The sequence below is a fragment of the Asterias amurensis genome, chromosome 19, assembly GCF_032118995.1.
Source record: "Asterias amurensis chromosome 19, ASM3211899v1".
In the NCBI taxonomy this organism is placed as follows: Eukaryota; Metazoa; Echinodermata; class Asteroidea; order Forcipulatida; family Asteriidae; genus Asterias; species Asterias amurensis.
In genome coordinates this window covers 13,461,481-13,474,376 of record NC_092666.1, presented here as the reverse complement: position 1 = coordinate 13,474,376, position 12,896 = coordinate 13,461,481, and the positions used below count along the sequence as shown (strand labels likewise).

General features: G+C 38.5%; 1 protein-coding gene across 13 annotated transcripts in view; it reads right to left on the bottom strand.

The window, feature by feature from the left end:
- Positions 1 to 12,896, bottom strand: part of LOC139951321 (rho guanine nucleotide exchange factor 11-like) — a 120,116-nt gene that overhangs the window by 54,055 nt on the left and 53,165 nt on the right. For 10 of the 13 annotated variants that reach the window (XM_071950154.1, XM_071950152.1, XM_071950161.1 and 7 more), the window contains 6 exons: positions 11,649 to 11,706; positions 10,250 to 10,389; positions 6,076 to 6,156; positions 3,744 to 3,866; positions 2,692 to 2,787; positions 2,212 to 2,253 (listed from right to left, as the gene is read on the bottom strand). In XM_071950154.1, coding sequence (XP_071806255.1) covers positions 2,212 to 2,253; positions 2,692 to 2,787; positions 3,744 to 3,866; positions 6,076 to 6,156; positions 10,250 to 10,389; positions 11,649 to 11,706 — 540 coding nt within the window. The remainder of the gene's footprint in view (positions 1 to 2,211; positions 2,254 to 2,691; positions 2,788 to 3,743; positions 3,867 to 6,075; positions 6,157 to 10,249; positions 10,390 to 11,648; positions 11,707 to 12,896) is intronic. The other 3 variants (XM_071950153.1, XM_071950160.1, XM_071950162.1) reach the window with 3 other exon arrangements.

Sequence of the window (12,896 nt, the reverse complement as noted above, 5' to 3'; positions counted from 1 at the left end):
AGCAAGTCGAGGAGTAAAGCCCGGTTCATACTTCCTGCGAATGCGAATGCGAAGCGAATCTTGACGTCACAAATTCGCAACGAACAATTCGCAGCAGTTGAACTCTGCTCTACTCCCTTGCGAATAATTGCTGCGAAAGGAGGGTGTGACGTCAAATTCACGTCAAATTCGCTTCGCGTTCCCATTCGCAGGAAGTATGAACCGGGCTTTAATGGGAGGCTTTTGTGATAACCAGGGACCCAATTTTATAGAACTGCTTATGTACCAAATATTGCTAAACAATTTTTTGCCCAGCAGTATACCAGTCACATAGGTAGCGTTCGTTTAGCTTCCCTGGGTCGACCACGGTGTGTGGCGTTTTTTTTTCCCAGGACGAACGTGGGTAATTATCTGCACACGTTTGTCCTGGAAAAAAAACACGCAACACACCGGGCTCGACCCAGGGAAGCTAAACGAACGCACCCATATTATGACACATATGACTTGGTCGGCTGAACTTTGGGCTCCATCATCAATTTTGAGACTGTGTACATTTTGCTCAAAGTTTCCAACATCAAACGGAGCCTGATGCTGCAGCAAAACTCTTCTATGCAGAGCTTTTTTAAAGTATTTTTTAGCTCTATAAAAATGGACCCTGTTGTTTATTTTGGACAGTTTCAGGATGCCCTGCTTTCGGTGCCGTTTACATATAGAGCGAAAGGGTTGCAAGTTAGCAAATTGGACTGGGTTGAATGTGGGTGTGGCAGGCGATTCTCTCCCCCCTGACTGAAGATTCGGTCCGCCATACGCCGAACTGTGAACAAGCTTCTTCTGATAGCGCCCTCTTTTGAATCATTCTCCTGTTTTGCAATATATTGTACAATTCCTTGTACATACTAGGATTGTTTTCTTCAGAATCCTGCTGCGTTCCTTTGTGTCAAGAGAACAAAATAGTGCATCTTACAGCAAACGGACAACATTGGTAATTGTTAAAAGACCAGGGGTGGATTTCACAAAGAGTTAAGACTAGTCTTATCTTGAGTTAACTTAGGACCAGCCATACGTTTTAATTGTCTCATATAGGACTAGTCCTAAGTTAGGACTACTCCTAACTCTTTGTGAAATCGACCTCCGCACTCACACTCTGTGTGACTCAACATACACAGTACATTATAAATAACTTGATTTGATTTGTTTTCCATTTGTTTAATGTTAGGATCGTGTTCCCTTGAGGAGCCAAAATTACACATCTACATATGTATTTACTGAACTCCGAAACAGACAACATTCACAGGCGGTAGTGAGTTCGGGAACTGGGCGGTGCAAGTGACAATGGATTGGCAATGTTTCAGCCAGGTGCAGGTAAGTTCTCCTGTTAATGTGAGGTAACATTTTCAGCTACCAGACTACTTTGCCCAACTGCAGATAAAAACAAAAAAATCATAGGGACTTTCCAAAAACCTCAGCTTGGCCCAGCTCCAGCTTGGGCTCGGCAATAAATTTTTGGAGTACAGCGAATAAATTGGACTGGTGGTTCCAACATCAATAGGAGCCTAAGATGGGGTTTGGTAAAAGCCCCAAGTGATTAAACATTAGGCCGTTTAGGGAGCGTCTCAAAAGTCGGGCACGTTCCTAGCGCAAAAGAACGTTCCTGCGGGCATATGCCCGCAGGATCGCAACATCATGACAAAGTATACGCCGAGCGTTCCAAAAGACCGGTCCTGTGGAGCGGACAAAAGCGGCGGGGATACTCTTGCGATCCAAAAAGAACGTTCCTACCGTTCCGACTTTTGAGACGCTCCCTTACCAAACCCATTTTAGGCACCATCCACCCTGTAGTAAAAGTGTACAGCTTCAAAATTACTGGCAAAGCCCCAATTTGGGGTCTAAGCCAAAGTTGCGAAAAGGACCTTTGCTTAAGTAGGAAAGTTAATTTTTTAACAAAATCCATTTTGCCTTTGGTAAAAAAAAACCATGAAGATCACATGATATGGTGACATTTTCAAACCGTACCAAAAAAGTCACCTTGAATTAAAATTTAGCACTACCATTGGCACTGTGTAACACAGGGTACCTTCAACCAACAAAGATTGCCTCACAAAAATTTAGAAAAAAGTGTCCATGAATCGTTGATTCTGCAGTTGGGCTAAGGAGTCTTATTCGTTTTAGTACCACACCCAAATGATTAGTACCACACCCTGTGCCACGCCCTGGAAGGCTGGCTTAACTCACCCACGATCTAATTTCTGTTGTTTTACGCTTTTCTTTATGATTCTGCAATATTAAAAAGTAATTATGCAAAAGAAACAAAAATGAACAGTCGGAGCTATTGCCTTGGGAATATTTAAAAAAGAGATAATAAACAAAATAACATTTTCTGGAATAATTAATCGACAAGAGATTCTTCCAAGTAAAAAATGCAAATTTGTATTTTATTTTTTTGTAGAAAAAAAAACAAAAACAAAAAACTCACTTGCGCCTAACTTTTCAAGAGCTCTTTAGAAAACCTAGTTGCCTAGTTAGGTAAATTCTGGCTTAGCAGAAACAAGTTACCAGCCAAATTTTCATATAAGGTTATGAATATGACTGGTCCCATGCCTTTTTTCACAGGGCAGACAAAAATACCTCCTTAGCGGCATCTTCTGTTACACAGCACCACGAAACACTGGTGTATTGTCTTGAAATTTCAAAACAAAATTTGTTCAAACTTACATCTTGACTGTTCTTGTTGCTTCGTTCGTGCCTGGCGTTCCGATTCTCAGGTTCCTGATCGGGGTTCACCCCCTCTCTTGCCTCTGTCATCTGTGACTGGACGAAAAAAGTAAAACAATTCAAAAGGTGAGAAAAAGTATTCTAAAAATAATAATCAGCTTGTGCATGTGAAGAATCCCTGGTTTGTTTTTTTCTGAAAAGTACTGTAAGTGTAAAAAAAAATGCTCACATTTTACAGTCAACAACATATTCAACAACGTCTATTTCCATTCCACAAAAAATATTACAAGTACAATGTATCATACAAAATAAAGATTTAGATGAAAACAGCTAATGAAAACTAAATAGTAATAGTAGGAAAATGACAGAGTAAGTTAAATGGTGGCAATCCCCGGTAAACGTTTGCTTGATTTGGGGATGCCATACAGGACAAGACAAACAACGGACACAAAAGACAAAAACATGACAAAGCATGACTGTGAAATTATTGAGTTGTTTGGACAGCCCACTAAATCCAAGCCACATTATTTAACCCATCTGACTGAACCAATACGTCCTCCCTTACCACCTGGGCCCAATTTCATGGCTCTGCTTACCGTAAGCACAGAATCGGCTAAGGAAGCAGGAAATTCTGTGCTTACGGTAAGCGCATTTCATGGGCTAGCGGTGAATGTTGGCTTTTGCGCGTGCACACTTCGCGTTACTAGGCATTCAACGCTTACAATGCTAGCGCAGAAACTCGGCGCTTGCACATAAGCGGGGAATCGTGATCGTAAGCGCAGAGTTCGGCGGTAAGCACAGTCATGAAATTGGGCCCTGGTGCCAGAACAACCTGGAGAGCCTACACAAGGAAAGCCTGAAACAATTACGACGCCGAACGGAGACTGAAGGACCTTGAAAGGAGAGCTCGTAGCAACTTCAAGATTCGGCGATGAAAGCCCTTGTCGGACTATGCCCCCCTACTACTACTACCACTGAACCAATAATACACAAACTCAAAACTTTGTAAACTACAACCACCCTTTCCCCTTCCTAGATGTTTAAGATCTCACCTTTGGCTGCATGCTGGCAGTCTTATTCAACTGGTGCTCCACAACCTTAATACGAGTCTTGATTCCATTGAGTTCCTTGAGGAGTTTCTCTGTCGGATGGATGTCGTACTCGGCTTTGGTTTTCTAAATTTTAATGGAAAAAGTAAAACAAAATTAATAAATGAAGGGCTGGAAAATTCAGAAGACAAATCTACAAGACCACTGATCTCAAAATGTTTTGGTGGACCAGAAATTTTTTACCAAACCAGAATCATCTTGAGAACACACTCTTTGACAGTGTATACATTTAACTTTGTCCATTTAAAGACAGTGGACACTATTGATCATTACTCAAAATAACTATTAGCATAAAACCTTGTGAGAACGGCTCCCTCTGATGTCACGTAGTTTTCAAGAAAGAAGTAAATTTCCACGAATTTGATTTCGAGACCTCAGATTGAGAACTTGAGGTCTCAAAATCAAGCATCTGAAAGCACACAACTTTGTGTGACAATGGTGTTTTTGATTTATTTCATTATTATCTCGCAACTTCGATGACCGATTAAGCTCAAATTTTCACAGGTTTGTTATTTTATGCACATGTTGAGATACACCGAGTGAGAAGACTGGTCTTTGACAATAACCAATAGTTTCCAGTGTCTTTAAACAAGAAACTAAAGAGTTGTTAGAGAAGATTTATCGCCATAAGTTTTTCTTATGTGTGGTAACTACTACTCCATTATAAAGAATTTAAAGGTATTTTATCAGACATATCCTATTACGCGCTTAGCTGTATAACATTTACTAATGTACTCCTGAAGAATTACATGTAACTGGTAACTTATCAAAACTGAAACTCACTTGAATAGGTTTCAAGTATCATTGTCTGAGACAAAAGCAAATATAATGTGTGAAATAAAATGTTTACCTTTGGTCTTTGGTAAACAATAAAACTAACATCTAAAAATGTCATTTCAATAGGCAATATGTACTGTACATAGGGTGTACAAATGTAGGTGGTCACGTTTTTCAGATATATAATCATAAAAGATCCAGAGCGAATATGTCCACACCGGAAGAATAATCTCTAATAGGAATACAAAATCTTTCTCAGATTCAAATTTTGGGGCATAAAACTTTTATTTCTTACATGTCTCAGTGAAATGATTCTCAACATGCTTTACACTGTAAAACACTACAGTGGCTTCTAAACAAAGATTTTTAATGCAATTAATTGTAAAAGTGCTTACCAATCATCTTCCCTTTAAAGGCAGTGGACACTATTGGTAATTACTCAAAATAATTATAGCATAAAAACTTACTTGGTTACAAGCAATGGGGAGTTGTTGATGGTATAAAACATTGTGAGAAACAGCTCCCTCTGAAGTAATGTAGTTTTCGAGAGAGAAGTAATTTTCCACGAACTTGATTTTGAGACCTCAAGTTTAGAATTTGAGGTCTCGAAATCAAGCATATGAAAGCACACAACTTAGTGTGACAAGGGTGTTTTATTTATTTCATTATCTCGCAACTTCGATGACCGATTGAGCTCAAATTTATGTTTGTTATTTTATGCACATGTTGAGATACACCGAGTGAGAAGACGGGTCTTTGACACTTACCAATAGTTTCCATTGCTTTAAACAAGAAACTAAAGAGTTGTTAGAGAAGATTTATCTCCATAAGTTTTTCTTATGTGTGGTAACTACTACTCCATTAAATGAAGAATTGAAAGGTATTTTATCAGACGTAAAATCAACATTTTAACATTATTTGTTGTTACACCATTAGGTATTTCTATTGAAATAGAAAATAGAAGACCGCCGGGCTTATCTGGTTACGAGTTTACTAGCCTAACACTCAAACTATTGGCCTCAGGGCTGTGATCCAGTGTCAAATTTGAGCTCTGAAGCCGTAGTACAAGTTTAATTGATAGACTTAAAGGGAAGGGTACGCGTTTGGTAATTACTCAAAACAAATATTAACTTGAAAACTGAATTGGTAACGAGCATTGGAGAGCTGTTGATAGTTTAAAACATTGTGGAAAACGACTCCCTCTGAAGTAGCATAGTTTTTGAGAAAGAGGTTATTTCTCACTAAAATAATAAAAGGTCTTTTATTCCTATCTGAAAGCACAAAAGTTTTCCAACAAGGGTGTTGACCGATTGAGCCCAAATTTTCACAGGCTTGTTGTTTTATGCTTATGATGGGATACACCAAGTGAGAACACTGGTCTTTGACAATTACCAAATGTGTACAGTGCCTTTAAAAGCATTTCTGCAACTGATATAGAAAATCAAACAAGAAGAAAATCATGACAGTTCACAAAATGATAGAAATTGTTAATACAAACCTCGTACAGCTCCAACTCTTGGTCAAGCATCCTCCTGAAGGTTGTCATCTTCTCACTCTTCAGCTCTGCATCTTTCTCAGGCTGAAGACAAAGTAGAAGAAAGAAAACACGTATCATCAATTACATGTATAACGAACATTTGTATAGTAGTGCAATGATGGGCAGAATTTGACACGCACGGCGCGTGAACAATATCAACCCCAGGGCACCGCCCCATTTATGTCATTCCTCGAATCATCTCAGCTCCCTGGGGAGAATACAGCCTGTGCTGCCCAAGTATGTAGATCACCAACTTAAAATCTCTGCCATCACAGTTCCTATACTCCTGGGTGAAGAGAAGCAATTAAAGTCTCACTTACATACTCAAGAGACGAGAGAGGGATTCAGATTCTAATTTGTTCTGCGTTGGAGTAAATACATTTGGAACTCAATATTTACTAGGTGAGGTTTGCGGTAGTGTTGGTTCTAAAAATCTCTTTTAAAGGCAGTGGACACTATTGGTAATTACTCAAAATAATTTTTTACATAAAACCTTTCTTGGTGACGAGTAATGGGGAGAGGTTGATGGTATAAAACATTATGAGAAACGGCTCCCTCTGAAGTGCCATAGTTTTTGAGAAAGAAGTAATTTTCCACGAATTTGATTTCGAGACCTCAGATTTAGAACTTGAGGTCTCAAAATCAACCATCTTAACGCACACAACTTCGTGAGAAATTGGTGTTTTTTTCTTTCATTATTATCTCGCAAGTTAGATGACCCATTGAGCTCAAATTTTCACAGGTTTGTTATTTTATGCATATGTTGAGATACACCAACAGTGAAGGCTAGTCTTTGAAAATTACCAACAGTGTCCAATGTCTTTAAGTGTTGATTCTGGGGTTTTCAGAAACAACATGAAAAGAACAGACGTTTTTTCAGAACAAACACTGATGAAAAGAGATTTTCACAAAGTGTTGCCGCAAACCGCATTGATACAGTATAATGAAATGAGGTCCAGGCAGCTCCTTGGCTCTGCTAGCAGGCTAGGGGTGTAGATTCTTAAGAGTCTGGTGTCTGGGAAGTCTGCCAGCAGCAAACCTTGATTAATACTCCACACAGAGGTTTATATTGTCACCCTTCCAGGAGTCCGAATACACACATGGGCGACATCTGTTTAAAGGGTCTGTGCGTCTCAGTTCAGGCTGCGTTAAAACTAGGACGTTAAAACTAGAATGTACTGCAGCACTCCTCAGGACAATTCCACGGTTACTTACATCACGTTTTTGATGTACCTCTGGGATTCCTTAGGCTTTAATTACCTACCAAAAAGGTTTAACAACTGTTATCGTCGTGGAAGATAGAGTAGACCTAGACCTACTTACATGGAAGTACCGAAGATGCCATCCAGAAAAACGCCTCTGGTACGGAAATTTGCCATTCATCTCTATTTTCATGGACGAAAGTTGTTGCTGACAAATAAGCAGCCTGAAATTAAGACCCAGTTTTCAGGAGTTCAATGTTGAAATGATGGCATTTCCACTTTTTGGTAAACTCCCTGGGTATAGATTTCACAAAGGTTTTAGGAAAATCGCCTCAGCAGAAGAGCAGTACATGAAAGTCGAAGAGCAGTAGGTTCTCAACAGCTGATTTTCTTTACTTTGAAAGTCTTTTATAATTACAACATTTCTCATCCTCCTATTTCTCCTTTTTCTCATCCAGTTTTTTATTAGTACAATTGCTACTTTTATACATCTAAGAAATCCATCTTTGTTGTTAATCAGTCTTAGCTTATGTATCATCCACACATGTCTAGAAAATTCCTCTCCTTTAGTCGCCTGTTGATGGCTGAAGCACACTAGCCAAAAATGTACAAATGAAAACCAACTGGCTCTTTACAGAGCCACCGCCTCTTAAAACACAAAACGCCATAGATTAAAATTCCATTCGATCATATTCCACCATGCAAAGCCTCAATTTTTCCAGACTCTTTCAGTCTCCTGAAGACAGTAAACAAACCAACTGACTCCTTACAAAGCCGCAGGTTCTTCCAAAAAGTGATCTTTACTTGATGAAGCCACAGACGAAACTAATTCTTCTTCTCCGTGTTCTTGGTTGCAACTCTGTGTCCATGAGTTTGCATTTCCTCCTGCCAAGCCCGTGTACATACATGTAGCTCCTTTTTAGATTAGTTTACAGTCCTTATGTGTAAAGTTTTATTCATATATCCTATTTTATTTAGCTGTACATAAAGATTCGCCCATGAACTCCTAAGGCATTAATCATGTTAACTCGTAACTTATCAAAACTGAAACTCACTTGAATAGGTTTCAAGTATCATTGTCAGAGACAAAAGCACACACTATGTAAAAGGCAAAGTTTTACTTTAGGCTTTGGTACACAATAAAATTAAAGGAACACGTTGCCTTGGATCGGACGAGTTGGTCTATTAAAAGCGTTTGAAACCCTTTGTTATGAAATGCATATGGTTAGAAAGACGTTTTAAAAGTAGAATATAATGATCCACACAAGTATCACTCAAATGGCCGACCGTGTTAGTCGACAGGGTAAAAAAAAAACCATGCAATTTCGAGGCATATTTGTGTAAGATCATTGTATTCTACTTTTACAATATCTTTCTAACCATATACATTTTACAACAAACGGTTACAGATCGATTTTCAAAGACCAACTTGACCGATCCAAGGCAACGTGTTCCTTTAACATCTGAAAATTTCATTTCAATAAGCAGTAGGTGGTGACATCACCAAAGATCCAGAGCGAATACATGTATGTCCACGCCGGAATAATTATTCCTAATAAGAATACACAATCTTTCTTTGATTCAAATTTTGGGGCACAAAACTTGTTACTCCTTACAAGTCTCAGTGAAATGTTTCTCAAAATGCTTTACACTATAAAACACTGCTGTGGCTTTTTTAACAAAAAATGTTGTTGCAATTAATTGTAAAAAGTGATGACCAATCATCTTCCCTTCAAGCATTGAGTCCTGTTTTGAACAACAGTTTTATGTACATGGAGCAGTTATTGTACCAAGAAGTTGAATGTTCATAAAATATATTTGGCAAGCTGACATGCCCTTTAAAATTAGTTTTGGTTTTTAGCAATTCTCTTAAGTCGAACACCCGCCAGTCTTGGTTAATGCCAGCTTTGCTTTCCGTTTATTTCACTGGTTGTATGTTTATAGTTGCCAACTATCTCTGGAATGGTGAATAAGGGGAGTCCCACAGAGGAGAAATTACTCTTAGTCTAATGTGGACGGGTGAGGACATTTTGAAAGACCCATGTCCCCGATGCCATGACCCTTTGAAAGGTTGCGATATTAGTTTCTGTTGAGACTTTGGCCAGGATTATTTGTTTGGATGGAGAGTTGTGATATGGGGTTTGAAGATGGTTCAGTTTAAAGGGAAGGTACACGTTTGGTAATTACTCAAAACAAATAACTTAAAAACTGACTTGGTAACGTGCATTGGAGAGCTGTTGATAGTATAAAACATTAAGAGAAACGTCTCACCCTTAAGTAACGTAGTTTTAGAGAAAGAGGTAATTTCTCACTAAAATAATAAATGACTTCTGGCTAAAAGTCTTTTATTCCTATCTGAAAGAACACAAATTCGTCCAACAAGGGTGTTTTTTCTTTCATAATTTTCTCGCAACTTCGATGACCAATTGAGCTCAAATTTTCACATGCTTGTTATTTTATGCTTAAATGTTAAGATACACCAAGTGAGAAGACTGGTCTTTAACAATTACCAAACGCGTTCAGTGCCTTAAATCGACTCGCGATACAAGTTTGTACACAGGTTTTGAGGTAAGGATTTAGGTAATCAGGGCCCAATTTCATAAAGCTGTTTACAAAAGCCGAAAATACTGTTGACAAATGTCTTTGCTAAACAAAAATTGATGCAAGCACCAGCCACAACAATGTCATATTAGAATAACTAGGGCTGGTAACCTGTTTTCGCGACGCAGTACTACTCTGTGCTTAGCGAGTTTTTTTGTGGTTACAGGGTTAATGCAACTAGGCCAAGATGACTTACCAGACTTACTCAGTTTACTTTGAGTGACCAACAATTCTTCACTGAGTTCTTTTACATCTTTGGTTTGCCCAACTCATGATACGAGTTTGCTAACAGGATTTGGGGGTAAAAGGATCGAGGTTCTAAGATGACTTACCGTAACTGGAGTAGGTTGCGTTACTGGTCTCCTCTGGTTAGGCTTAGAGGTTGTAATAGCTTGGTGTGGCGGGGATAGCGGAGATTGATTCTTCATGCCTGGTGGTAGGCCGAGTAACGTTAAGGCAGCATATGAGGCAGCTAGATGCAAAGAAAACATGAGAATGTAAATTAACTTTGTGTGACCATCAAGTAATGTCCCAATAAAAGGACTTAAATCAGGCAGCAAAATTAAAAAGGGATGTCTTGGGTTTTTTTTTTTTTACCAAAATAAAAAGTTGGTCCTTTTGGTGTATTTTTTTTTTTTTTTTTTGGGGGGGGGGAGGGTTAATTATGGTCAAATGTTTTTGGACATCATAATGAACGACAAAAAAACAGTTTGCAGCAACCAAAAAAAACAAACATTTTTAGATTTTTTTATATTTTGTCGCCTTGCATCATGGGCTTTTTGCTACAAAGACATTGTGATAAATCCACTTGGCAGAACAACAGTTTGCTGATCTTTATCTTGAAAAATTACTTCACAAAAATTCACAAAGAATATCGCAAAAAGTGCATCATACAATAAACCAAATAGCCGTGAATTAGATGGTAACAGATTATCGGTAACAGGAATCAGTAACCAAATAAGTGAAATCAGATCATCTTCATCCGTGAAATAATCCCAGGCCACAAAATAATTAGTTTTGTTCTCTTTTTCCTTTTAAGAGCAGATTTGTCAATTTAGTAAAAGTAGACGTTTGTCATCGAGCCATTTCCTTTTTTCTTTGTCAGTCAATAAGAAGAAACATCTGATATTTCACCCGCAACACAGGTCCTAGGGTTGCAACTCTCGGCTATGAAATAATTACAATTCAATTACAATTTGACACCATCTTACAAACTTAAACATCCGCAGTCTTAATCTTGGTGTTTTTAAAACCAAAGGCAAAGAACAAAATGACAGGTAACTGAGTCAACTCAAACAGGAAAAAAAGATGTTTTATCCTTTAAAACAAAAACTGGTTCAGGATTGTGTTAATAATTAAAGGAACAAAGATCTGCCATTTCAGAAGAAGCTCTGCCTCCTATAAAGCGGAGAGTGAAAAAGGTTTCATCTGAGACACTTTTACAGGCAATAAGTAAATGATATTCACCTTGAATTCCTTTCACCAGTTTATCATGCCTTAGAGGGGATTACGAACACATCATAAATTTCAATAATTTTTCATTTTCATTCAATTTTTTTTCTTTTCTTTCCACAAGGCAAAAGATTTTGTCCTTGCAACTGTCCCCTGGTGACAATTAAGTCGCTACGGTGCACTCGCCCTCAAATGAAAACGAGCGCCTGAAGAACCGGGCTCTTTTGTAATAAGCAAGAAAATAGCTGGTATTCAGAGTAATGGTAAATAGATACTTACATCTGATGAGCTTGACGACTTCTAGATGATTGCAGTTTGTCACCAGGGTACCGTTTACCTGCAGGAACAAAAAACAGATAGCAACCACATAATTATTAAGGAATTTGTACTAGCACCATGTAAATGTGTCAAAATTTGCTGGAAATTGAAAAAATTGGTGTCCAAATTGTTTGCTAGGGTACCTGCGGGAAACAAAACCAGGTATTCTACTTGTACATAGGTTTAAGCCAGGATTTTAAAAGTAATAACAGGTATTCATAGAGAATTCTAACACAGGGTTCCGCAGCGCTTTACAAGAAACAGTACAAATCAAGGAAATAAATAAAGGCACTATAAATGGGAAAAACATTTGGTTGGTCCTTAACAATCAAACATTGAATAGGAAAGCTTTGAGATATTTCTTGACAGGGTGTACAAATTTGCTGGATATTTAAAAACTGGGAGTCCAAATTGATCGCTTACAATTAGTTTACCAGTAAATGACAGATAACACAGGGTGACCAAATTTAAAACATGGTGTCCCAGTATGTTTTATTTTTGAAAGGGCAAGGGCGCCAAAGCAGTTTCTACTAGGTAAAGGGCACCCAATGAGGATTTGTAAATTTCTACTGCAGAGCATTTCAAGGGCATCAAGGCAATGAACAAAGGGTATGAGGTATCAGGCCTATCTGTGTGTCCGAATTGTTCTTTTACAAATAAATTACATGTATTAATGGCAGATAACGACTAGAAATTAGTAGTACTGCCATGCAGTACTAAGGAATTAGGCACGACCGAGTAAAACAGAGTGTCCAAATCTGGCTAACACTTTGAGCTAGTAGTACTGCCTAGCATTAAGGAATTATGCACCACTGAGGAAAGCTTCGCCGTTTAAATGAGCGAAATAAAAGAGGAACAGCCGCACTTTAGAATACGCCGACCAACTCACACAATGTGAAACGAGGTTCATTAGAGAGTAAATGGGGGAGGAAAAGTGTCGGGGTGTAAGCTTGAGAAGGGGAATTGGACATGAATGATCTAGTTCATTCAATTCAAATAGGCGCATCGCACAAATCTATCACGTCTGTATATTACTGGGGGGGGGGGGCTTAAGGTGCCACATAGGCACGTACTTTGCGGTAGTGGAATCTAAAGCAAGAACATTTCTCAAAGGAACATAATCTACCTGGCAAGCACATGTACATCCTGTAGATATACATGTGGTGTAATACCACAAACCAAATATAAACTGATACCTCACCATACAAA